Source organism: Tursiops truncatus, chromosome 17, assembly GCF_011762595.2.
Source record: "Tursiops truncatus isolate mTurTru1 chromosome 17, mTurTru1.mat.Y, whole genome shotgun sequence".
In the NCBI taxonomy this organism is placed as follows: domain Eukaryota; kingdom Metazoa; phylum Chordata; class Mammalia; order Artiodactyla; family Delphinidae; genus Tursiops; species Tursiops truncatus.
In genome coordinates, this window is record NC_047050.1 from 5,955,157 (window position 1) to 5,982,245 (window position 27,089).

The following is a 27,089-nucleotide window of genomic DNA, read 5'->3' on the forward strand; positions in this document are numbered from 1 at the left end:
TAGACTCATTTTTCAAAAAGTTTACTGAAACCTTTTTCCTTTTTTTTAATTTTTATTTTATTTTTATATAATTTTTAGAGGTTACCTTCCATTCACAGTTACTCCAAAATATTGGCTATATTCCCTGGGTTGTACAATACATCCCTGTAGCCTGTCTTACATCTAATAGTTTGTACCTCCCACTCCCCTAGCTCAATATTCCCCCCAACCCCACTGGTAACTACTAGTTTGTTCTCTATATCTGTGAGTCTGCTGCTTTTTTTGTTGTTATATTCACTAGATTGTTGTATTTTTTTAGATTACACATGTAAGTGACATCATACAGTATTTGTCTTTCTCTGACTTATTTGATTTAGCACAATGCCCTCTAAGTCCATGCGTATTGCTGCAAATGGCAAAATTTTATCCTTTTTTATGGCTAAGTAGTATTCCATTGTATATATGTACCACATCTTCTTTATCCATTCTTCTGTTGATGGATACTTAGGTTGCTTCCATATCTTGGCAATTGTAAATAATGCTGCTATGAACCTTGGGGTGGATGCATCTTTTGGAATTAGTGCTTTTGTGTTTTTTTGGATATACACTCAAGAGCGGAATTGCTGGGTCATTTGGTAGTTCTATTTTTAGTTTTTTGAGAAACCTCCATACTGTTTTCCACAGTGGCGGCACCAATTTACATTCCCACCAACAGTGCACAAGAGTTCTCTTTTCTTCACATCCTCGCCAACATTGGTTAATTTGTGTTCCTTTTGATTAATGCCATTCTGACAGGTGTGAGGTGGTATCTCACTGTGGTTTTTCTTTTTTTAAGAGAGATTCCCCTGGAGCTTCAGCGGCTGGTTCACAGAGGCCACGTGAATCTGGATATGGAGGATCATCACGATGAAGAATACATAAAACCTAGACTGAGGTTCAAGGCTTTCAGTGGAGAAGGACAAAAACTTGGGAGGTAAAGCCCTAAAATGAGGAAAATGCTTGTCTTTGTTCAACATGAATTTGCTTTGAGATCAAGAAAAGCAAAGTAACCTGGGAAGTAAAAACTAAACTATAAACCGTGAAGACCTTGCTGATGGAATTAGATGTGCCAATCTGGTGATAATATTAATAGATGATACTTAGATAGCAGTTACCACATTCCTGGCCCTCAGAGCACGTTTTTCCCCCTTTTTTTTTTTTTGTTTTTGCGGTACGCGGGCCTCTCACCATTGCGGCCTCTCCCGTTGTGGAGCACAGGCTCCGGACGCGCAGGCTCAGCGGCCATGGCTCACAGGCCCAGCCGCGCCGCGGCATGTGGGATCTTCCCGGACCGGGGCACAAACCCGTGTCCCCTGCATCGGCAGGCGGACTCTCAACCACTGCGCCACCAGGGAAGCCCTCCTCAGAGCACTTTTACAGCCATTACCTCATTTCATCTTTACAGCAGCTCCTTGGCGTAGACCCTGTTATCACTCCATTTGCAGATGCAGCAGTTTGCCCAGGGTGACTGAGCGAGGAAGTGGTTAGTGTGTGAGCTTCAAACTGGGCACTCTGGCCCCCAAGTCTGTGCTTTTTACCACTGTGCCATCCTGCCTCTTTCTGATTACGATTACGTGGGTTCACAGGGGGAGTTGTTGATTAGATAAAACAGTAGGTATCTTAGATCACAGCTGTAAGCATCCCTGTCTGCTGTAGGTAATTGTTAAGCTCTTGAAGCCAAAGCAGTGGGCTTAAGTTGGTTATTTTCGATATATCTTAAGGAGCCAAACTCTTTCTTCAAGTTATGGGAACACATAGAGAACTCCTCTTATTGCAGGAAGAGGGAATTGCCTCAGACATTTCCAAAGAACCCTAGGACTTTGCCAAGCACAACTTAGAAACCAGTGTGCGTGGTGTAATGTACGAGTGGACACCTTTATAATGGCCACGGCTTGCCTCTTCATAAAGCTTGTTACATGCGCTGGTAAACATGACCCTCCATTTGTGCACAGGTGACTGCAGGTGGCATGCTGAAGTGCGGCCTTGGCCATGTTTCCAACATACCCTTTTGTGCACCCTTTGTTCCTTTTCATGTGATTCCTTCCCTTCTGAGTTCTTTTCAGTTGCCTTGTGCACACCGGTTCTCTCTTCCCCTCTCATTTCTCAACATAGGAAAGAATTCAGTATCAGCTCTCTGCACCTGTCTTTCATTTCTCAAGTCTCCCTTTCTGCATCCTTTTCTCCCATTAGAGGCTTATTTCTGAGATATGTAGAGAATACAGGAACATGTGTTGACCTTGCTCTTTTAAGGACAGGTCTACTTGGAAATTCTCCCTCATCTCTCTTTACTTTCAACACAGTCAGGCTTCTCCTGAATTGTCCTATTTCTTCCTGCCTTTTTTTTTATAACTACAACCCCCAGATAGTTTTTTAATATTTTCTAGCACTTCTCATTTTTTACTTAATATTTATTGAGATTATGATTTTTAATTAAAACACAGGTTAAATGCCCAGTCATCTCTTTGTTTCATATGCTTTCTTTTTCTATTATTTAAGTGTATGACCAAGAATTAAAGTTAGAATGCATATCTTTGTTAGTAGAAGTACAGTTGACCCTTGAACAACACGGGGGTTTGGGGCGCCGACCCTCCAAGCAGTCGAAACTCCTCTTATAATTGGCTCTCTGTATCCACGACTCCCCATTCTCGGATCGTGTAGTACTCTATATTATAGATCCTGTAATAGTGTTTGCTGTTGAAAATCCATGCGTAAGTGGACCTGCCCAGTTCAAACCCGTGTTTTTCAAGGGTCAGTTGTAGAGTAAACTTAGAACTGAAATTGAAGAAGGTTGCCTAAAGGGAAGATAGCTAAGAAGCCCCAGTGATTATAATTGGCAGTTTGAACTCATGAAAATAATGATTTATTATCTGATTGATCATAGTATCTTACAAAGGCCAGCCTTTTTACTTATAAGGGAAATAACTAGAGAAAATGACAATAAAAAAGGAGAAAATGATGAAGGAAGAATGGCAAAGATAAGTGGTGATAATGCTGTGTTAATCATTAGCCATATTGGTCAGGGTTTTTGATTATGGAAAACAGAATCCATTTGCTAGATTAAATAGTAAGGGTTTTCTTACAGAGCCTTGAATAATTTATAGAATTTCTGGAAGAGATAGCAAACCAAGCTTTCCTTAGACAGGAGAAACAAACAGAACTTTCTAGAGAAAACACCTCCTGTGCCCCATCAGTTGCTCAGAGCCTGTGGAGCTGGGGCCCAGAGCTAGAACACCCCATCATGACTGCACTGGGAGAGTCAGATGCCTCCAGGACCTTGGGGACCAGAAGAGCTGCATCATCTCCACGCCATGGTCTTAACTTTCACCGTACAAGTATGTATTTATTTGCTTGATGGAAGGGTGGAATCCTACAAAATCCTAGCTGCAAGGGAGTCTGAGAAATGTAGTCTTTAGAGTTTCCAGCTTCTGACGCACAGAAAATTTACACAGAAGATGAGCGTGGTGGTGTGAGCCTGTGTGATGTACATGGGTCCAGATGCAGAATAGTTGGCTGTGTATGTTCTAAGAAGGTGAAGGATTGCACAGAGCGTTAGAGGGCTTCACGTTAAGAAACATATTAAAACATAAAAGTTCTAACAGTCAGCCTTTTTCTATTCAGAAAGTAACTTTCTAAAATGGCTTGTTTCTCAAGAGCTCCAGACAACTATCTACTGAACAGAGAAGTAATTAAAAAGAAGCAAACAAAACAGAATGAGAAATGATTCCATTGTCTTCCATAGTTGGCAGTCTAATTGCAAAGAAAACTTTACATAGGTGTAAATTGACTTATTTGTAGACCACAATAAAACGGTGTAAACCTAAATGCGATAGAAATATTACCCAGTACCTTCACGTAATATTATAGGAGCAAGCAAACCGTAGGTGTAAAACTACAAATTTTTGATAGTAGAGCAGTACAGTTATTTACTGAAAGTGAGCTGGTGAGCCAGGTAGAGCTAGAAAACCTCAGCAGCGTTTCTGACGGCAGGGCCGGCACTTCTGACACACCCTCACGGTAGGCTTCTGAGCTGGCGTGTGTGATGATACGGATCGTGAAATGAAGTAAATCTGTCTCTGCTTCAGCACAGTCACTGCCTGTCTGGCACACTGTGCATCCACAAGCTGCCGTTTGCCCCGAGTCCGGACACTACGCCTGAGGTGTGCCTGCGCCTTGGTCCCTGGGCCCTGGAGGGCCCTCTTCTCTAAGGTCTCACAGCCCCTTCCTTCCTGCCTCTGCTTCATTCTCTGACCAGCGGTTCTGCAGCCCCTTGCCTGACTGCACAGCCACTGGATCTGTCTGTCCTGTGCAGTCGGTGCTTCTGGGGACGCCCGCGCGCCCGTGCTGGGCAGGCGGGCTGCCCCTCTCCTGCCCCCGGACGGCTGAGCCCGGACGTGCCCGGCTTTCCCACAGCGCCCGTTCTACCCCTGCCCCTCACTCGCAGCAGCTCTGCTGGCAAAACAGAGCCTGACAAGAATTAGCTTTCTTAATACATTCCTCTTAGCCTCTGAGTTTATTACATCCATCCCCACCACCCTCTTTTAAGTCTGAAGAAGATGGGTCTGAGGGAATCACTCCCCTTACAAGCTACATCCTTTCCTCCAGTTTGCCTAGAAAGCTTGTTTTATCAATTAACTTTCTTCTTTTCCTTTTTAAAAAATTTTTCTTTTTAATATTAATTCTTGAAACATAATACAGTATATGAAAAATGTCACTATGGCTTGAATGATGAGGAGAAAGTTTGAAATAACACACAGCCATGACTTTGAGAGCTAAATGTTAAAGTTAATATGACTTCTTGTTTTCATTATTCCAAATTTTTTTTATTTCAAATTCATTGAAAGAAATAAAATTATATTTTAAAAAATGGAGTGATCTCACAAACTGAGGAGAGCCAGGGACAAAAAGAACAGGTTGAGTACTTTTTCCTGAGAGGCAGATCTAACAGCTATAGAATGGTCTTTCTTCCTTCCTAGCTTTTGTCAACACACTAACCAGCTTGTTCACTGCCTGTCTCTCTGACTCTGAGGGTATCTTTCAATCTCTGTGACTCAGTTTTCCTTTCCTATAAAATGATGTGGTTGGCCTTAATTATCTCGAAAGGCCATTCCAGCCCTTGAGCACAAAGAGGTTAAGTGACTTGCCCAGAGTCACACGTCTAATAAGTGGCAGAGTCAATCCCAGAGTCGGGCCCCTGCATCCGTGCTGTTGCCCACTAAGCAACAGTGCCTCCCTCACTCCAGGATCTAAATGAAATAGCAAATGCTGCAGAGGCTGTGCTGGTGGTGGTGATGACAGTGTGTAGACCTGGTTATAAAGATGCAAAGGGAGAGGGAAGAGGCCCTTTATGCTCACTGACTCCCGTCCCCTCTTTGGGTTTCGTCCCCCTCCCTGTGTAAGGGACACTGGACTGTTGCAGAGTAACCCACCTTGGCGGTGCAGCTGTTTCAGTCCTCAATTCCAAACTTGAAAGGAAATTCCTTAATACTACATTCTGAAATTAGTTCTAAAATACGTGTCAGGAAGTAGCTAAGGAAAGGCGAAGTGTTAGCAGTAAGTACCAGTTAATTTTACCACTTTGCCAGACATGCTGAGAACGTTTTTGGGTGGGAGTTGGAGTCATGATGAGCTAGGTTTACACTAGACTAAAGCACAGATGCTCATAGGACTTTTTACTGATAAATATATATTTATTTTATTTTTTTCAAAAGACAGTCATTTATAGGGAGCCATCAAAGTCCCAGTATTTGAGAGAATCAGCATCAAGGCCATCAAAGAATCCCGCAGGATGACTGAAAGAGGATTAAGATTTGATGTCTATGAAGAATTTCTAAATTTCTTTTAATTTGTTTTAATTGCTTAATCAAAAGAGCACTCTATTTTTGAGATTCGCTTTCGGCTTACAATGATGGGTCATCCTGCTAGCGTTAGAAGGCACTATGGTCCCTAGTAACCAAGGTCCAGTGGTAAGAGATTGTATCACACAAGGTTCATTATAAATTCATCGCCATATATTAAATTTCATTTCTCACTCACACTTAGGAACTACTCTCTTGTAAAGCAGTAACTACTTAAAGCAGATTTTTAAAGTAATATCAACTAAGTTTAAGTTGATAGCTTAGTGCTGATGATATGTACAAATATAGCTGATACCTCTTGAAACACTATTCCAAGCACTATATGAAGGACTTACTATAACAGACCTACATGACATATTATTATTCCCCCCCCCCATTTTATAAATGATAGAACTGGGATTCAGAGAGATTAATTTAGGTACTGGAGTTCACACAATTGACAAAGCTGGGATCTGAAACCAAGTCTGTCTGTGCTCATGGTCAGTCTTGGATGTTAACTCCAAGTTGCTCCTCAGGTTTCTGACTGAAGACCATTGTGCTGAACAGTCTCATGAAATTTCCAAGGGATTGGGGAGGAAGGAATACAGAGTTAGGCTTTCAAAAGAGGCTGGATAAACTAAATCAGAATCATAGGACCCAAGGTAATTTTAATGTCATGAAAGAAGGTAGAAGAATAGGAGACCCCAAGGAAGCCGTGTCCCCACTGGGGCAGAAGCCACGGCGGGATGACTGGAGGTCAGGTGCAGGTCTAAGTGGTTGTTCTGCTGTCTTCAGGGTGTTGTGCATCTTATGTGTTCAGATTCACATTCTGATTCTTCAGTTCTTCTTTCTTAGCCTCACACCTGAAATAGTCAGTACGCCTTCCTCCCCAGAAGAAGAGGAGAAGTCACTACTTAATGCAGTTGTTCTTATTGATGATTCCGTGCCCACGACCAAAATTCAGATCAGGTTAGCAGACGGGAGCCGTTTGATACAAAGATTCAATAGCACACACAGGTAAGCTTGGGGCGACTTATCTTTGTAAAACTGGATGCAGCTTGAGTAATGAAGAATACGAAATTCTTTACATTTACTTTTGAAGTAAGTTTTTGACAGAAAACAAAAATTTTAAGAGAGTAATAGCTGTGTGTGAGAAGTGAAGCACTTAGTACTTAAACATCCTCTGTAAACTGTCCAAATACGGGTGCAAATGCAGATACCACTCAAAAGTAAAGAGAATTGTTAAAAGCTATAGTTCTGCACCATTGCTAAAACCATGAGAAGTTGAATCAGATTTGCTTTGCTTTAGTAAAACCTGATTTGGACTTTACTCCTTTAAAAATTTATGATAACCCTGATTAGGATTAACTTTCTACATAGCAAATTCTTTATAACATGAATTTATAGTGTAAATAAAGTTTAATTGTACTCTTACCAAGTACTTCAAATAAACAGTTTTAAATGCCATTTTAACATTCATTGTACATTTGTTGTGCTAATAACACATTTGTTCATTGTATCCCACTAAGAGATACATTTATGATCTTAGTTGAGCTACTGTATATATGTGAGAGTACTTACACTTTTCATAGTTATAGACTCACACTGACACAGGCTCATCTGAGGTACCTTTTTCTGGGTCATGTGCTGCTAAGATATTTTATACTCTGAAAAAATAGGCCCTGTAGTGTAATAACATTGTTGACATTTCTCTGATGCATAACTCACCTAAGGATTGTGTCTGTTTACAGTGAGAGTAAATGTCAGGTGCGCTCCAAAGTTAATGCTCACATTTTACCGTAAAGCCGAGGTAAATCCATCCATTGAAATTAAATTAAAGAAGGTTACAACACATTTAAGTAAGGAGAAGAATTGTGTGATTTTTTTTTATTATCTAGTTTTAGCTAAAAGCTTAACTGACAATAAAACTTTTGTATCACAAATCATTTTTATCTTATTTCTTCAGGATCCTGGATGTTCGGGACTTTATTGTACAGTCCCGTCCTGAATTTGCAGCTCTTGACTTTATTCTCGTGACTTCATTTCCAAACAAAGAGCTAACAGATGAAAGCCTGACACTACAAGAAGCAGATATTCTTAACACTGTGATACTCCAGCAACTAAAATGATGTTGCTCCTACCCATGCAGTAGCATGTAGGAACGGTAATGTGCCATGTTAGTGAGGAAAACACTTAGAGCGTAAAAAGTTATTTTTATTATTTATACAGATAAATTTTGGTTTTATTCTTATTCTGTCTTCCAGCTTTAGTCTAGACAAATTTGGAGTAGGAATACATCTTGAGAAGTATGTTTGAGGTTTTAGCTGCAAGGGCTGGCTTCTGTTGATAGCTTTTAAATATTCAGGCAAACCAATTTGATACATGATCAGAGTTAATGCAACAACATTTGTTTGCAGAGAAAATGAACAAAACCCCATTTTGATAAATGCATTTGGTAAAATCTGCACTAAAGTTTCTCGATGCTGCATTGATCAACGGCCATTAAGAAATCTTCTGACCAAATACTTTGAAAATTTTTCTGTAATGTGTACCGAAAAGTATCTGTATCTGATTTTGAAATACTTTGATCATACGGTAATTATTTCTCCTATTAAGATTTTACACATCCTTTTTCCTTGCTGATTTAGCTGTTTACTCATGTCAGAAAATACAGTTTAGCCTTGTATTTTACAGGACTCTGACCGTCCTAAACTAGAAACAAAGACAAAGGTCAGCAGTTCCTGAGGAGATGTGTCCACCAGCACTTTAGAGTAACTCCAGTCCCTCGCAGAGCCTGTCGTGACCCACATTCACTTATTCATTCAGCACGTTGTTCTAGAGGACCCATTACATATACTAAACACTGTTCTAAGTGTTCGACCCAGAATGTAGTCTATCGCAAGACAAAATGAGTGTAGAAATACAGGAATGTAAATTCTGTCAGCCAGACTGGATCTGAAGAGTTACCAGCGTAAATGTCTGCGTTTGTGCTGACGCCACGTATTTCCTGAGTGAGGGAGGCTACAGCAGGATGAGAGAAAAGCTTTTCCTTCTTCCCAGACACCATTTCATCTTTGGTCACCCCTCCTGGTTAGTCTTTTATTGTAGTCTTTTATTGCTGCTGTAACAAATTACTACAAATTTAGTGGCTTAAAATAGCCTAGGTTTCTTCTGTAGGTGAGATGTCTCACGTGGGTCTCACTGGGCTAGAGTCGGGTGTCAACAGGGCAGCATTCCTCTGGGGAGGCTCTAGGGGAGAAATGTTTCCTTGCCTTTCCAGCTTGGAGAGGCCACCTGCATTCCTGGGCCTGTGGCCCTTTTCCATCTTCACGACCAGCAATACTGTATGTCTCTGGCTCCAGGGTCATCACATCTCTTTGAGGACAGCCGGGAAAGAGTCTCTGCTTCTGAGGACTCATGTGATTAGATGGGTCTGCCAGATACTCCAGGATGACCTCCCATCACAAGGTCCACAGAAACCTTAACCCAATCCTTGAAATCCCTTTTGTCGTGTAAGGTGACCTGTCACAGGTCCCTTCTGCAGGCACCAGGGGTGGTCTCTTCGTCGCCTCATCCAACTTGTAGAGGCGGGTGGCATCCCTTCCCTTGCGGCCGTATCCCTCCACGTCTCCGCTTCTGTCCTGACATCATTTACTTCCAACTTTGATTCTCCTGCTGTCTTCTTACAAGCACCCTAGTGCTTACATTAGGTTCACACAGATAATCCGGGATAATCTCCTCATCTGAAGTATGAGTGAGCATCTGGGTGTGCGTCCTGGGACACAGTTTCTCTCCATCTGTGAACCTAGAGACCCAGGTATCTGCTCCCAAATATAAGGGTTAGACAGGCATAGAATAATCGTTACAAACCTTCCTGTTCAAAAAAATAGAGACTGGAAGGGAAGAAGGAGGCAGCAGTGCCAAGCGATTTAGAAGTTCAGCCAGGCACAGTCCGTTAGGTTTCGGGGCCTGCGAATATCTTCTGTGGCTCCCAGCAGCATCCCACAGACGTGTGGCTTTCCCTCAGGGTCTTTCCTTATACATGAAAGGTAGCAGGTGTCTGCAGCTGAGTACTTTGGTCAGCTTGTTTCTTGCCTGTGGAATCGTGGGAGGTCCAGCCATCTCTTTTCGTTTCATCCTGTCTCTGTCCCTTTTAGTTTAAGACGCAGTGTCTGTGGGTCTTCTGTGCCTGTTACAGAAGTTGCTGCATTAGACCAGAGGCTCCTCCCCAGAGCTTTCCTAGATAATCCAGCTCTCTTTCTGGCCTTTTCTGAGATGGCTGAGGGGCTCTGTGAGTCACACTCTTAATCTCTTTAAAGAGCCTTTGATGTGACCTTTTTTTTTTTTATCTTTCTCAGGTATTAGCAAAAAGTTATAGGCCACAATCTCATCTCTTTCCTTAGAGCCGTCTTTCCTGACAGTGAATCTCTTAATGTCTTTGCCGTTCGGGTAAACTAAGAATTTCCAAGTCATCAAGTCCCGTTTCCTTCTTTTTTAACAGTCCTTCCCTCAATTGATCTGCTTCCTCTCACGTTTTACCATAATCAGTAGGGAGAAAGCAGGCTGCGCCTTCCCCGCCTTGCTTGGAAGTCTTTTCAGCTCGGTGTCCCGAGTCTCTCCCTCACGCCTCTGGCTGTCCCCGCGGCTGCACTGCGGCCAAGCCTCCTGCCGCTGTGTCGCTGGCATCTCTTTACCTTCCGCCTCCCGCAGCACGTTCCGCATTCCCCCCTGAGCCCTCACTGGCCGCGCCTTTCAGGTCCTTGTCGCTAGTAGGCGTGTCCTCCCAGCAGCCACGAGCGCCCCTTGCCTTCTCGGAGCCCGGGCTGGCTGCCGTCCGCAGGGCTCAAGGCGGCCTCGGCCGTCTCCTCCCGCTGCCCGGGCGCAAGGCCACCTCTGCATTGTAGGTCTTTGTTACAGCAGCGCTCGCTGCAGGGTGTCTGGCAAAGCCCACTGTGCCTCCTCGCTGCCGCCTGACTGGAATGTGCCAGGAGGAGCTTTGGACGTGACCTTTCTCCGGGGCTGCCCTCGCTTCCAGGAGCTGAACTTAACCCGTGTGAGGGGCGGCTACCGCGGAAGTGTTGGTCTCAGCCCCGCAGAGAAAGCTTGTTCTCGGTGTCGTAATCCAGAGTAAGAATCGTAGTCCTGAGTCTTCTCAGAATGGGAAGCTCTGTTCCTTTCCGCTAATTGAAAATAACCTGGAGAATATAGAAATGACCGTTCAAAAAGTCAGCCTCTGTTCAGAAAGGTTACCAGGGATAAACTGCATTTTCAAGGGGCAAAGCCGTATTCCTGCAGAAAGAATCTATTGAAACAAGTTAATATCTTAAATAGAAGGGCAATGCCCTGTTTTGGATTAACAAAATGGAGAAAACAATTAACCAAACCCTGTAAAATTATTTGAAACGTTATTCTTGTAGTTCCTTTTTAGTCCGTTAGATGGCGTGCCTGTAGACGCACATACAAAAACGACTGCCATTTCTGTGTATAATGGTTCCAAGATAGATTCCCACCGGGAGGGAGGATCAAACATCCAGAGGGGTGAACAGTACTTTCGTGTGTTCTACAAAGTGTTTTGCTTCGTTTAGAGTTTTCCTGAATTCTTTGTACTGTTGCAGTCGCTGTAACTTTTAAAATTTATAATCCTCTCAGAAGAGATTGTGTGACGTCAATTGTTTTGCATGACGTGTGTAAGGACGTTTTCACGCACCAATAAAGAATGTTTTCACTGAAAGTGATTGAAAATCCTTTTCAGAATTCCCTTTGATTTGCAGCTTTTTTTGAGTGGCCTAGTGGAGCATTGTAAGGGTAACATTTCCCGTGGTACGTCTTTTTGATGGGCAGAAGGATCTGAGCTGTAGCGATGTTATCTGTTTCCCATTACTGATTCTGTTTTTATTCCACCAAAATAAAGGTGCAGATTTTTCTTCACTTTGGCCACACTGGATCTCTTGAAAACCTTGTCACGACATGTGTTGTTGATACGGTGCCTCATGTTCTCCACTTAAGAGTTTTTGTCCCTCATCAGCGATGCACACAAATACATATGTGTCCAGTGTTGTCATAAAGGCTAAGAAACACTTTCTATAATCCTCTATCTAATTTTAAAGTATCTTTTAATTCCGAGTAAACGTTTTGTAAAAGGAGCCCCATTGCATATGTATAACAGTGTGCGTGGTGTTTGTACGGCACATATAAATCACTCATGTGGCCCAGAACTAACACCTAGCTGTAGTCTACTTAGCTTAATACTTAACAATTTGGCCTCTTTAGAATTTGGAGCTATGACCTAAGTCTCTGAAAAAATAGGAGAACGGGGAGCTTTTTTTAGAAAGTTTGAACTTGATGATTTATTTTCTTTTAGATAAATGTTTCTATATTGTTAAAAACAAGACTGTAGCCCAAAACGGGGCCCCTAAATGCCAAGGCCCACGTCACCAAACCCTGACTTAGACTTAATTACAGCGTGGGCTCTCCCGGAAGTGGAATCTTAAGCCAGTCAATCGACAATCTGATCAGCACTAATTAGGTCATCTGTCTGATAAACCCTTGCCACCCCCTAAAGGAAAGTGACCTTTGCCATAACCACCCTGCTTTTCTGCCAGTGTATCTTCCTGTTCCCACCCTCTTCTGCCTAAAAAAGTCTCAGCTTGACCAGCTACTGGGAGCTCGTTTCTATTTGCTAGATTGGCTGCTGCCCATTCGTGAATTGTTCAATAAATTCAGCAAGACGTTTAAAATTTATTCATTTGAATTTTTTTTTTTTTCACACTATGAAGCAAGAGACTTTCAGAATCATTCTGGGGAGCTGCAACCTTACAACTTCCTGAGTCCTGACTAGGTGATCTCAGATGGCTTCTTGGGCTGCTCAGAGGAAATCTACAGTAGGAAAGGTGGAAATAATTCCATTCTATTGAGTATATCACAACATTTCTTGCTTTCTTTGGAAATAATTACCAACTTATTAGCATGGACTTAGAGACGTCATACAGTCAGCAATACAATAGTTTTTCAATTGGCTCCTGTCCACTGAAAAAAAAAAAAAAGCACAACATGGGAGTTATGAGTTAAGTTTTATTTGGGGCAAAATGAGAACTGTAGCCCTGGAGACAGCGTCTCGGATAGCTCTGAGGACCTGCTCCAAGGAGATGGGGGAAGGTCAGTGCTATACAGGATCCTAGTGAAGGGCGGCCGTGCAGTCAGCCACACACGTGGAGCAGATGTCACCGTTTGTGATTTTAGTGCTCTTCTAGATACGAGGAGATGCAAGAATTTGAGTTCATAAAATCTTCTCTTGAAAATATCTAACTATCTGAAGGCCTGTTCTGCCAGTTTTTCCCAGAGCACAGATGCCTCGCTCCTGATCTCCACCCCGCGCTCCTTTCAGGGGACGTTGAAGGTCAGCGGCTGCACTGGCTACCGACTTCATCCTTGTCGAGCCAGGTGGCGAGCGACAGGTTTAGTTGGCACTCCTTTTGAATGAAGTTACATGTGTTAATTAGGCACCAATAAAAGAGGTCCATGAGATTAAAGGCAGCTGCCTTTTCTCCTCCGAAAATTCTCTCCTGCCCTTTACTCTCTTGAATGTAAACTCTCTCAGCGCTGCTGTTTATTCGTGTAGGTGTCAACACAGACGTATGTACAACAGTGACTTTCCTTGTCTAACCCTGGGGATAGAAGAGTACTTAAAAGGAGTGGATGTCCTTTGATTTTATGCCTCTGTGCTTTTTGGTTTGTATTTTCCTTGTCTGCATGGGGCACCTTTCAGTGTCCTTTTTAGAACATTGTTTGTTATAAAAGGTCCGACGTGGTAGTTTCTGTAGTTAACATTTTTCCCGCTTTGTTTTTCATTTTTGTCCCTGTGGGAAAGGCTTGTTTCTTCTGTTGTCAACAGATTTTATCATTTTTAATCGTAGGATCAAGAATGGTAGAAAGTATAAGTTTTAGTTTTCTGTCAGAATCTATGTTGACTAGGAAGTAGCAACAATAAATACTACAAATACTCAGAACATCAGTAGGCTTGGCAGTGAAAGCACGGACATAGCTGATACAAGTGGGCGGTCCTGCCCCCAGCCTGGGATTTTTAACTGGGTCTGGGCTTTTGAGCACAGGAGGGCATAGGACGAAGTAACATCTTCGAGAAAGAAATGTTCATCCTTCCTACAAATCAATGTCAGATTTAACGTTCCCTGAGCTGAAGAGGTCACTCTTATTAATGTAGTGAACTTATATGCAAATGAAAGTTTCATATATGCATGTTATAAATACATGATAATAACACCAAGGCTGAGAGGTGGGGTGTTTTTTTTCCCTTGAAAACCTATTATAAATGTTTGTAATGGGAGTAAATGTTACTGTTTTTGGGGGGGGTTATTTATTTATTTATTTATTTTTGGCCGTGTTGGGTCTTTGCCGCATGCGGGCTTTCTCTAGTTGCAGCGAGCGGGGGCTACTCTTCGTTGCAGCACGTCGGCTTCTCATTGCAGTGGCTTCTCTTGTTGCGGAGCACGGGCTGTAGGCGCGCGGGCTTCAGTAGTTGTGACACGTGGGCTCAGTAGCTGTGGCTCACGGGCTCTAGAGCGCAGGGTCACTAGTTGTGGCGCACGGGCTTAGTTGCTCCGCGGCATGTAGGATCTTCCCGGACCAGAGCTCGAACCCGTGTCCCCTGCATTGGCAGGCGGAGTCTTAACCACTGTGCCACCAGGGAGGTCCCAAATGTTACTGTTTGAAGCAGTGTGTACAAAGGTGTTCGACGGCTATTCAAACTAATCTGACTTTCCGTTCTTTAACACGAAGCATGTGTGTGATTCATTTGTGATAAACATGCATATGTTGGAGATCGGTGCTGGGGTTCAGCGTTTATTGAGGGCTCACTCAGAGCAGACTCCTGTATTTGGCGGGCAGCATGTCACTTGCGGTCAGTGTCACCCTGACCCCAGCCTGGATGTGATTTCTCCGGAGAGCCCCCCACTCCCCAGCCCCACTCATGGTTTGGTCTAAAATCCTCCCTTGTCCACAACTCTCAGTCCCACTACCCTGTTTACTATAGCATTCGCAATACCAACATTTCCTTGTCCATTTATTTGATTTTATCCCTACTTCCTAACATTCGGGCGCTCTTTCCTGTTCCCCCTGACAATTATAAAACTAAAACGATTTGGTGCTGAGTTTGATGTCCTTTGTCCAAGAGAAAACAATCCATGGATTGGGGAGTACAGAGCCCCACAAGCAGTGAGGGAGGTTTGGGGTCAAGAGTGAGTTCACAGAGCTCAGAAGAGGCAACTGGAAACAGGGCCTGACTCACTAGGAGGCGGGGGGTTTCCTCATGAGGCTGGCAGGGCCCATTTTCTAGGGTGTGGTGAACTCACTAAAGCTGAATTGGAGGATTGTGATTGGTGGGTGTTAAGATTCCTTGTCAGGTGTTTCCCAGAAATCAGGCTGGTTGAGGTTTAGATCTGTGGCATGGGCAAGCCCCTAGGATGGCCTCCATTATTACATGGGTCTCCCTAAACGAATTAACTTTATCACCCCAGATTCTCAGAATGTGAGTCTGTGAGAGCAGGGGTTGTTTTTAACCTACTGCTGTGTCCTTAGAGCCTAAAACAATAACCTGGACATAGGAGTCACTCAGTAAGTGGTCCATAAGTACCAAATCAGTGAATTAAGATTGGGACCTTCTGAACGTTGGAAGAATATATACATTCATGTTTTAAAAAGGAGATTCCGAATAGCGCCAATAGAGTCGATACTGGTGACAAAAAACATCTGTATATTTTGTTTGGGTTTAAAGGAAGGAGGAGGAGAAAAGTGATCTAGAAGTGGTGGCCTCGACTCATCCCAAGGGTGGGAGCATCTGTATCTGTGAGCGGGTGGTGCGGCCGTTTCCCCAGGTAGAATTGGGGCGGAGAGGGCTGAAGAATGTGCTCCTGAGAAGCCTGCGGAGGTGAGATGCCTGGGATTGTCTGAAAGCCAGTAGCAGGGGCTGGGATTCTAGTTTAGAGATAAGGAAGAACAACGCTCTATAAAGACCTGGTAGAAACCCCTCAGAGGGCACAGTTCTTTTTTTTTTTTTTTTTTTGATGGTTACTTCTTTAATACGATAAAATGTGTTTCAACCCAAAAGCCAGCATTTTTTTAATGACATATACTAGAAAGATGTCCACTATCACCACGATATTTTTAATCAATTCATATTTATATTTTAATAATTAGCAATGAAAGGACTTACACTTTGGCATTCCGAGTTACAAAGGAATGGAGAAAATAACCCCCCCTAAAATGAAATTGACTAAGGTTAAAGACTTTTTGCAACTTTTTCAGGAAGGAGAATATAAATATAAACAATCCTCTTAAATGTTCTTGAAGGTGAGTTTTTCCTAGAAAAAAATAACATGGGACCATGGAAGGCCACTGCTGGCTGTTACTCGGGGCAAGTCAAAGGAGCAAAGATGGCCTTGTGGCCACACCACCAATTTTTTTTTTTTTGAATTTTATTCTATTTATTTTTTTATACAGCAGGTTCTTATTAGTTATCCATTTCATATATATTTGTGTATATATGTCAATCCCAATCTCAGTGGGCTCTGTTCTATTTGCTTACTCTAAGTACAGCTGTTCTTCTAGATTCGATCTTCATGTCAGAGTTAAAATATTGCTAGTCTTATAATAGCTCTTTAATTTATGAATATCACATAATTTATTTAAAATGTTTAGCCCTTGATATTTTATTTTTGAATGTAATACCCCATCCTCATTTGTTACTTTAATACTGATACCCCAAAATGTGAAAGTTGATTTAATGACATTTAATCACAATAGGTTGGGAGTGTGGTAAAATATATGGCAACACTCTTGCGAACTGAAAAGCTGCAGAAACTCAGATGACGCTAAAGGCCGTAACCACACATCGTGCCTTTGGAATCAAACTAGTTTGTGGAGCTGTTGACTTTGGCTACGCTCTCACTTTGGCTGAACTTATAAAGAAAACTCACGAGTCATTATATATTGTTCTTGTTCTCCAAGTTAACCCCATTACCCAATCTTCCACGCAAGCAAAGAAGGCAGAAATGACCTGGAGTTACAGATTTCCAAATAACCTTTATAAACAGAAAAGGATGATCTCTGCAAACACGTATGAGTTTCAATGTTCTTCTTGAAATTATTTCTCAGGAAGAATGATGTTACAAAATTCTCTTAATTTTGATATTCCTGAACAGCAGCACACTTTTATGTAGGTTAAAATACTCAACCAGTACTTATTTAATTTGCATGTTTCTCTTTTTTAACATAAGTACAAAATCTTAAGTATTTATATTTGACATGAGAAACGGCACTAAAGCTTATAATGATAAGTGAAGTAGGTTCTCTATGTGCAGTCCTGGAAATAAGAAATGACTTTTAAGAAGGAATGGTATCCATAGGCATCTTAAACCTTTGGTTTTAGATGTAATGAAAAGAAGGCTAGATTTGATTCCAAGTCACACCTGTGCCTCGGTGAGTGCGTGGCACACAGTTCATCTGCTCTCATCTCCCCAGGTGCAAAGGACCACGGGGCGATTCACAAACTGTATTTTTTCTTCCTCTAAATTATTTTTTAAGATAAGAGGATCTCCCTTAATCTATTAATGAAAATAAAATTGTAAGAGATGTTTGCCTTTCTAGAGGCTTTTATATTTTACGACAAGTTTTTGTTTTATACCTACAAGTAGGTCCCCTAACTCCACTTTTAAATGGATGGTTGTCCAATTGAGGCTAAGATTTTACCTAAATAATCGCATTTAAGTGTATGCAAAAGTGTGAGTATTCAGCACTGTAAGTAATTTTCAGCATATGAAGTAATACTCTAAAGGATATTCAGCTAATATGGTAACTCTTAGTTTCACCACCCGAGACATCCTCAGGTGAGATGTTAATTTATGATGATTTGGTAATTTTGGTTGCATTTAACTCTTGCGTGGAGTACTCTAATGCACTTCAATGTTTTGTTATATTTTTCCTCAGTGTGTTTGCCGTCTTCCTAGCAATTTTATTACGTCAAGACTGATGTAACAGAAAAAGCAAACTATTTGAAAGGGTCTGACACTTTCTAAAAGAATACTATGTCTTTATTTTAAAGTGGAGATATAAATATCAGATTCTTTTTTGCATTGATCTAGTACAAGAATCTAGTATTCTTATACAACTATAAGCCAGAATATCTTGAAAGAAAGCCAAAAAGATTAATAAACTTAGAACTCTGAAAAGTTCTTAATGCAGACCTTCAAAAATTTAATGTATTAAAACATGGGGGAGCGGGGCCAGAGAGACAACGTTTGCTACAGCAGGTATCATTGCCTGGCAGCATTTAACGATATCAAAAATGCTGTTGTTGATTACAATTTAACTTCTTTCACGAGGTGACTCCAATCTTAAAATTAACAGCCCAGGATGTCAGAGGAGAAAGAACTGCATTTCTTCCCACCAATACATATGTATGGAGAGGACCCACAAGGGGTCGAGTGAAGAAAAAAATTTTTCATGTGTCATCATCTGGCAATAAATGTCTAAGGCCAAAGGCCCTGTTAACCTTTACAAAGATCAAGGTGTTGCTGATAGTAAAACAAAACCCTTTAGTTGCCTTTGAGAAGGTAACATTAGGACATCCGTGTGCGAGATGTTGGCTACTTATTCCTCCAGCAGACGGCGTGCGGGCCCTGTAAAAGAATCTCATCATTATCTCTCCCTCAGCTGGTTGGGCTGTTGGTTTATTTACTGATGTATAGTTGCCTTAAAATATTATATTAGTTTCAGGTGTACAACATAGTGATTTGATATTTTAATAAAATAGAGGATGAAAGTTCATTGTTAAAAACTAGGAATTACGCCAACATCAATATCATTTAGCACTGCTTTTTTCTGACCTTTTGCAGTATAGATAAGGAATACTTGGCTAAATATAATTAGCATCTTTAGAAATGTAACAAGGTTGAATCGTAAAAATATTGCTAGTGTCAATGTATTGGGCCTTGGGTTTTTCAGTGCAATATTGCCCGTTACACATGGCCCAGATGTCCATCACTGGTGTCTCACCCACTGACCGTTCTCCCTGGAAAGCTTTTAAAATGCCCCACTAAGGTCTCAACTCTTGATAAGACATTCTCTGTATGTAATGCACTGCCATAAACTGACTTCTTAACTCTTTTCCTGTGTTGGTTTTTCTTTTTGGTTTTGGGGGGGTTTTTTTGTTTTGTTTTTTCTACCCACACCATATCCCCTCCTGTTTTCTATAGCTAAATTCTGATGACTCTGATTTCAGTTCTTCCTTCTTTTTTATCTGCAGTCACCAGCTCTCACCACGGTAAATTCTGTTTTGATCTTTGCCTTTCCCTCTTACAAACCTGTGCGTGCACGTTCGCAATCCTCAGGGCCGCTGGCAGAGACACGAGTAGCAGAATTGTAAATGAAAATGGAGAGAATTGGCATAGAGGTGGATGTCCTGAATTCCTCATCACGCCTCCACCACCAACTCTGTGAGTCCCAATTTTCTCATCTCCAGAACCAGGAGATCAGAACACCGTCCTTCAGTTCTTAATTCTGATTCTTTTCCACAAAATTAAGCACTGACCAACATAACATGCCTACAGATGTTACCACGGAAGTAAAGATGGACAAATGATGCCCCAAACGGAAACCAACAAGTAAATCCAGAGAAAATATAACGTGTTGTTTATTCTCTTCCTTTTGGATTGCTTTTCTGGGACTGTCTACTGGTAAGAGAATTTGAGAATTCTTATTAAAAACATTTTAGTCTAATAATATCTGTGGAATAGCTTGGTAAAGGATAGCATTAAGCAACAGGTTAAAGACAGGTGAAAATTTTGCAGGCCAATACAATTTTCCTGGGCCTAATGCTTAATAGCCTTTAAAAAAAAATTATGTTAGAATCTAACGGCACAGACCTATTCAACAAAAATTATGGTTCCTTCATAGGACACTATTCAGTCTTTTGAAAAAATGTCTAGTAAAATAATGATGTGAAAAAATTTACGGTAAGTATAAAGCTGTTAGAAAAGATTTGCCATGGGATTCCAGTGTAGCTGAGGGGTGGAGGGGGGCACTGCTTACCATTTCTAGCCCAAATTTTGGTCTCTCATATCATTCCCAACTGAAAATAGCCAGAGCCCTTTGAAGAAACGGTTGACTCCAGGTTAGGGAAAGGGAAACACAAGGTGAGCCCAGGTTATCTGGGGACTAAAAGTAAAGAAGCTTTCAAAGACCAATGGGGTCATGTCAAAAGGGCACAAAAGCCAGGTTGATGTAGTTCTCACCGGCCTAATTTGACACCATTTGAGCCCAATTACCAAGATCGTAGTTAATTGAAATTCACTGGGTCCATGAAAATCCATAAGTCATTCGTGATTATCAAATGAGTCACTAAAACCACTTTGTCACCAGTGGAGGTAGCCATTAAACCAACCCCTTACTTTGAAAACTTTATGCCTTTATTCTGCCTTTCCAGGAAGACCATTATTTCTCTAAACCAGTAGCCCTCGTTGATAAGGGAAAGCTGACTTAAAGAAGAATACCAGCTAGTAGAGGTAGATGGTGACAAACAGAAATGTAAAATCATCATTTTGCAGTCCCCAGTGAAATCACTGACTCAGACAAGGATTCTCAGTTGGTATTAAAATTATTAGATGAGGGATGGATGGGGAAGTGAATTTTGTACGTGCTTTGCCCAAATAACATCAAAAAAGATCACACTCATGACAAGGATGAGATCTTAACTGTACGACAGAGGAGGAGGGAAGCTAAAATTGTACAATATGAAGAATAACGCCATCTTCACACTAATTCAGCGACCAAACTTGGCAGCTCTAATGGTGGAACAGCCAGGTACTGTGCGTCCCCAAGTGGACTGCCTACGTGTCTACACATCACCAGGGATGTATTCTCAACTAAAGCATTTAAGTTGAATCTGCCAAGCCTTCAGGTGTAACTTTCGGTTTACAAGAAAGTACGTAGAAGAATAAGTTAAAAGCTGCCACAGAGAAGTAATCAGACAAACCCAGACGATGAAACATTTTACAGGACAGATCGGTGTCATGAAAGAAAAGACTCTTCTAGATTAAAGGAGAGGTAAGGAATACAACTAGGCTGCTGTAACTGGGACTGGATCCTGATTTGGACAGACCAGACCATCATATTTTGAGGACAACTTGTAAAATGTGCACTACGTATATTGAAAATTGTAATTAGTTTTGTGAAATGAGATAACGTTTTTAACCATATAGGAGGAAATATTTAATGCGTGCTAAAGTAAAATCTTCCAAAACTGTTCATGCTCGTTAACACACACACACAAAAAAGCAATCGTGGTGAAGTGTTGGCTTGGAGACAGGCCTGGCTTTGACCCCTGACTTCATTTATCAGCTGGTCAAGGCATTTAAACTGTGTGCCTTAGTTACGTCTTACGCTATACCTACCTTTGATAGGTAACGGGAACTATATGAGATATGCACAGTTTAACAACTAACTACTGTACTTTTCCCATTAACCTCCTGCTGCTTGACCTGTTTGTCTTCTCCTACATTTTTAAAACTCTCTTCTTTGCTCCTTGCTGTTTTAAGCTTTCGCTGGATTTCATTATTTCCACTGATGATTCTTTCCATCTGTGTACTAGGAGCATTCAGTGTGAAATTATCCCTTGTTATCTCTGTGCTGTTGAGTACTTTGATTACATAATTATCCACTTCTCTTAGGTCTTTTGTCACTAAAAAATTCAACAATCTGTGCCACGTTGTCACTTTGTGAATCAGTCTTCACTTAGGACAGTATCTGTTTTTCTTATTGACTCTTCATAATCTGCTTCAGTGTTTATTTCCTAAAAAATAACACTCCCTCCCTCCCTCCCTTCCTTCCTTCCCTCCTACTCTCTCCTTCATTAGAGACAAAAGGGAGATCACCTTTTCTCCCTGCATGTTCCTGCACTTTGCATGTCTCCACGTCTCCTGTATCTCGCTCTTCGGTGGAGTCCGAGCCAAGTTTGCCCCTGACGTGCTCTGCTGACCCTTGGGCTGCTTCCGTGTCCACCCTCCAATTCTCCAATTCCCGCTCTGACCTCTGCCACCCTCCCTTGTCAGAAACAGCTGTGCTGAGGTCTTCCTTAACCTCCTCTTTCTAAACTGAATCCAAAATCCTCGCTGTGATTGTTAACACTCACATTTTTCAGCTGCTTGTGATTAGCATCTGATCTCGCCTGTAACCATTTATATTTAACTGGCTTTCTTACTTTTCCAGTAATTTATTGAACTCTCACATTTAATTGCAGCCTACTTATCCCTTATTTGCACATAATGAATTCTTCCCCACGTTTTCATCATATGTACTTTCCAATTCCTACAATTTCTGTAAAAAAGAACAGAAGCATTCTATTTTCTGGAGCAAATTCACCCAAGAAGACTGACTCTGTTGAAGAACCAATGTTGAAAGATAAAATGAAAATGACAATAGGGCAAAGATCATTTGTTCCTTTTAAATCTCCTACCTATCTCCTGTGGGATCTGAATATATAGATCAATAAAGGGAGTCACTAATATACAGACAAGAGCTTTTCAGAGCAGAAGTCAGCAGAGGTCCTCCCCCCACACAGGGTAAGTATGCTACCCAGCAGTTCCAGGGGTCCTTGTCACCTTCGTGTAGCCTGGTGGCATCAACATGGCCCTGGAGCCAGATCTCAGTTTAATCCCTGAGTGGCCCTGGAAAAGTGACTCAGAGCTCTCATGTCTTCATCTATAAAATTAAATACACGGTTTCACCTTAACATCTCCCAAAGGTGAGAAAATTAAAAGTTGTGTCAAGATATGTATTTGTTAACTACCCGCTTCCCAAAGAGAGAGAAATACAGGCAAAAAAGTACTTCTCCCAGTAGCAGCTATGGTTTCCCTTCCTTCTGGGTTCTGGAGGAAATTGGCTCTGACTTCCATTCCATGTCCATGAAGTCAGAACCCCTTGCCCCAAGCTCCTTGCTTCCATTTAACTAGTTGGATTTATGAACAGTCACCCCACTGCCCCTCACGTGAGGTTCCTGTCCTGTACTACGTTGACACCGATGTCAAATTAGACGGTGGTTTCCTTGCCCACCCAAACCTCCCAAAAAGCAAAGCTCAGCAAAAACCAAACTCCCCACACAAGGCCTGCTTGCTTCGGCAGCTGACGCTGATAAAAGGAGATTGCAGGGAAAGGAGAATGAACTAGTACAGCAACACAAACAAGTTCAGTCGAACGCTCAACAATTCTGTCTTCGAAACTCCTTTCCCCGTCATCCCTAGGGGTTTTTTCTTTGGCCACCTTGTTCCATGCTGCACCCCAGGCTTAGGCCATCAGGCCAGCTACATGCTCCCTGTTTGGAGGTCAGTGCTCCCTGGAACTCGAAATTCTCTCTCTAGTTAGTGGAGCCAGTTACCTCTTCTCTGTCTCTCATCCTAAGCTTAGCCCCTCAGCTGAACCTGTGGAGGTCCTCTGCAGAAAACGGTGGGCAGGTCATTCAGTGGGATTTGACTTCCTTAGAAGTTGTGAAGAGCATGCTCCCTATCATTACATAATGGTTTGGGTTCTCATGAAAGTGCGGCTATAGTATCTCAGTTTATTTATTTTTTAATGCCATTTACCTAGAGTTCATAGAGCTAAGAATAGGGAGCTACCTCAGCGTAAACGTAAGAAGTAGAGTGCACAAATGGTCAAGGCTACGTGCAAGTGCAGTTTGGGTTCGGTGTTCTCAGAGAGCTGTAGTGCTTAAAAAAAAGGCCTTAGTAAATACTGTTCAAGGTCTCCTGTTATCAGTAAATGGCCTTGATCTTGGCTGTTGGGTTCAGAGTTGAGCAGTCTCCGTCTATAACCTCCCGACTCCTGTTGATTTTGGAGGTTTTACAGTTCAGGGCCAATGCTTGCCCTCTCTGAGCTTTCTAACCTACACACAAATGCACGCTCCAGCTCTACTGTGATTTCTCTGTCCTTCACAGATACAGGTGTGAGTTTACCTCTTTGTGTCAACCTATTATTTATAAGCTTTGAAAAGTGTGCCATGTCAAGGTGAACCAAAACAAAGAGAAGAAAATAATCCTAAATTAATGAACACATCTCAATAGAACCAACTTTGCATCCTCCTGCTTTATTTGAGATAGGTATTTTTAAACACTTGTCGCACCTAGCGTGTGGCCCATATAAGATGAACCCGATGTGAACCGGAGGCTGGCGCATGGAGAAAGTTCTTTCTTTCTTTGCGCTTCGGTTAAGCAGCCAACAAAAACAGCATCTCCCCTGATTTCATTCAGCTGCTTGAACCAGCTTTCCAATTAAGCTTTCATAGATTAACATCATGGCAATGGACTCACCGGATTACGTGTTTGAATTTGTGTATTTCTCAAATGCCTGTGTCTCCTACGTGTTTCCACAGGAGCTGGGTGGTGTACAGAGGCAGCATGGCTCAGAGGAGAGAAAGTGACTATAACCTGAACCCTAGCCTTTATTCCCCACTTACCATCAGTGAGACCTTGGACGAATCACTTCCCTCCTGCAAAATGTTATACAACATAATAAATTTATGTTGCATCTACCATCTTTTGATTTAAGGCTTCCTTGCTTTGCTCATTACTACCTGTAAAGTAGGGATTATACCTTTTAGTTGTTCTAACATTTGTTTATGTCATAAGGGCTCTGTGCTTTTTAAATAATCTGGAATTTGATGAAAAATAAAGTCACTCTCTTGGTAGCTGTTATGATCTTATTGTCATCCCCAAAGTCCTCTCAACATATGATCATAATAATCACAAGATGACTCAGAAGCCTGCATATTTCTCCCAAAACAGGAAATCAGTGTTGATCAGTTCTTGGAAGATTCTTTCAACTTTCAAACGCTTTCAAGATTTCTTGAGGATTGTGGCCATAATGGAAAGAGATAAAATATAGATGTAACGTATTATTCATTTATGCCCTTAGTTAAGTATTATTTGAACTTTCTTTGGATGAATTAACTTACATTTATCTTAGGTTAACTCCATCCATGCTTTTCTCCCCATTTTGCTAGCTTTGTCAGAAAAGTCTGAATGTTTTTTTTCCTGTTTTAGTTTTGAACTCTAGACAAAATTCTCCAGAAGTCAGTTTGGTTTATGCATATCCAAGCTCACAGATGGACTTAACCGGTTGTATGCAGAAAGCAGGATTTCTATGAGAGCAAAACTTCTTCTAACCCAGCATTTTTTAATGAGCATCGCTTCTAATCAGACAAATCCCAGAACCCACCCCAAGCAAACGGAGGGAAAATCAACCCTACTTCACAAAGACTGGAATATCACTTTTAGTCTGCCATATTTCATTTTCCAGAAACATCCATCTCAAATATTTTTACCTAAAGTGTCATTTCAAAAGGCCAAGATGGATTCTAAGAGTGACAGAGGCAATATCTGACCTAAGATACAGAGAACTTTTTCTTTGTTTGTTTTGGAAATAAGTACACCCACATGTAATGTAATATGTAATGATATAGCACAATTCCAATGACCTATTTCGGGGATTTATTGATATTCTCCTTGTTATATGGCTTCAGAAAATACCCACTCCAGGCTAGGATAAGTTATTTCAATAGAATATGTGGCTGGTTGGATAGGGAGAAGATATCATTCTTCCAAAAGCAGTTAATATTCATATTCGTATTCAAAAGTAATACTGAACCCTGAAAATAATGTCTCAGGGTCTGGCAGTTGTGCTTTATCTACCTTAATAAACAAGTAACACTTGTTCTTATTTTCAATCCAGTATCTCAATTAACATCTGAGGACCAGCTAATAGCAGCTAATAGCTACCAGTGAGTACACATGGCCTGTGGTATTCAAGGCTTTGCAGATAAAATCAGCTACAAAACAACCACCTGAGCAAAACTGCTCCACCTTTTCAGACTATAGGTTACGCCACTTGCTTTGTCAGCTTTGGAATCAAGCCACTGACTGAGGTCACGATATCACATGAACAGACCCAGTGGATGGGAGCTTCCCAGCAGGTGTGCGTGAACAGATGCCAGGAGGGCAGAGAGGGCCAACGCCTGGTGAGTTGGTTGGGTCCTGGGACCCTTGGAATCCCTAGACCAATGACCCCCAGCTTCAAGCAGGCCCTCCAGTTACCCCATGTGCCAAAATAGAATGATTTTCCATGTGTCCATGATGGGAGAAAAATAATGGATAATAAATACAAATTTTTAAGTATTTGTGGTGGAAGGTCATCTAGTCTAACATCTAGACTAATTTATCTGACAACAGCAAGGTTTCACAGCATTGATTTTACCAGCTGATTTTTTTCTTGTGGTGGTAAGTACACATAAAATTACCATCCTAACCATTTTGAAGTGCACAGTTCAGTAGTGTTAAGGACATTCACACTGCTGTGCAGCCGATCTCTGGAACTCTTTTCATGTGACAAAACTGAAATTCTGTACCCCTTAAACAACAGCAATCTCCCAATCCCCCTGGCAACCACCGTTCTCCTTTCCACCTCTACAAATTAGACTACTCTAAGTACCTCATGTAAGTGGAATCATACAGCATTTGTCTTTTTGTGACTGGTTTATTCACTTAGCTTAAAGTCCTCAAGGTGTATGTGTGTTGTAGCAGGTGTCAGAGTTTCCTTCCTTTTCAAGACTGAATAAGATCCCATTGGGTGCAGCTACCACATTTTGTTTAACCCACTGATGGTTCTGGATGTTCTTATCATCTACACAAACTTACTTGACCTTCTGGAACAAAATCAGGGTATCTAGAAGGCATTCATTATGATCCACTTTCATTTACTATCCCTACTAATTAAATGCATCTGCTCATAAATCAGCCACAACATTTGATCTATTTGCCTTGAATGTTATATAAGCAAAATGGGGCAAAAATGATTAGAACTCTAGTCTGGGCCAAAGCACTTGTGTGTGACACTGAATGGAATACCTTTGATGCTTGGATTCATCACACGACTGTATGAGTGAGGGCTCTTGGTTGCCAGGACTCAGCCGGAATCTAAAGAGAATCTAAGGCGTAGGAAGGTCTGAAGCTGCTGCTCTTCGGGTTCTGAGAATCTTGTCTTCCAGGACTTTTCACGGTGAGATGTTGGCTTTTCCGTCCAGTCCAGCACTGCCTTTCATCTGAGGCCCTTCCCATGAGAGGCGGAGTCTGTGCTCTGCCATTCTTGATGTTGAACCATCTTATTTTTCCTTCAGTACCATCT

The 27,089-nt window shown here is 41.7% G+C and overlaps 1 protein-coding gene across 4 annotated transcripts in view; it reads left to right on the forward strand.

Annotated features, from left to right (window-relative positions):
- The window catches only part of UBXN2B (UBX domain protein 2B), a 43,074-nt gene extending 18,505 nt beyond the window's left edge, over positions 1-24,569 (forward strand). Inside the window, exons 6-8 of one of the 4 annotated variants that reach the window (XM_004327564.4) lie at positions 815-952; positions 6,708-6,869; positions 7,819-11,583. In XM_004327564.4, coding sequence (XP_004327612.2) covers positions 815-952; positions 6,708-6,869; positions 7,819-7,981 — 463 coding nt within the window. In that variant the 3' untranslated portion in view covers positions 7,982-11,583. Of the gene's footprint in view, positions 1-814; positions 953-3,156; positions 3,351-6,707; positions 6,870-7,818; positions 11,584-24,282 lie in introns of those variants that run through there. The other 3 variants (XM_019925297.3, XM_019925298.3, XM_073794412.1) reach the window with 3 other exon arrangements.
- Positions 24,570-27,089: the final 2,520 nt, after the last annotated feature.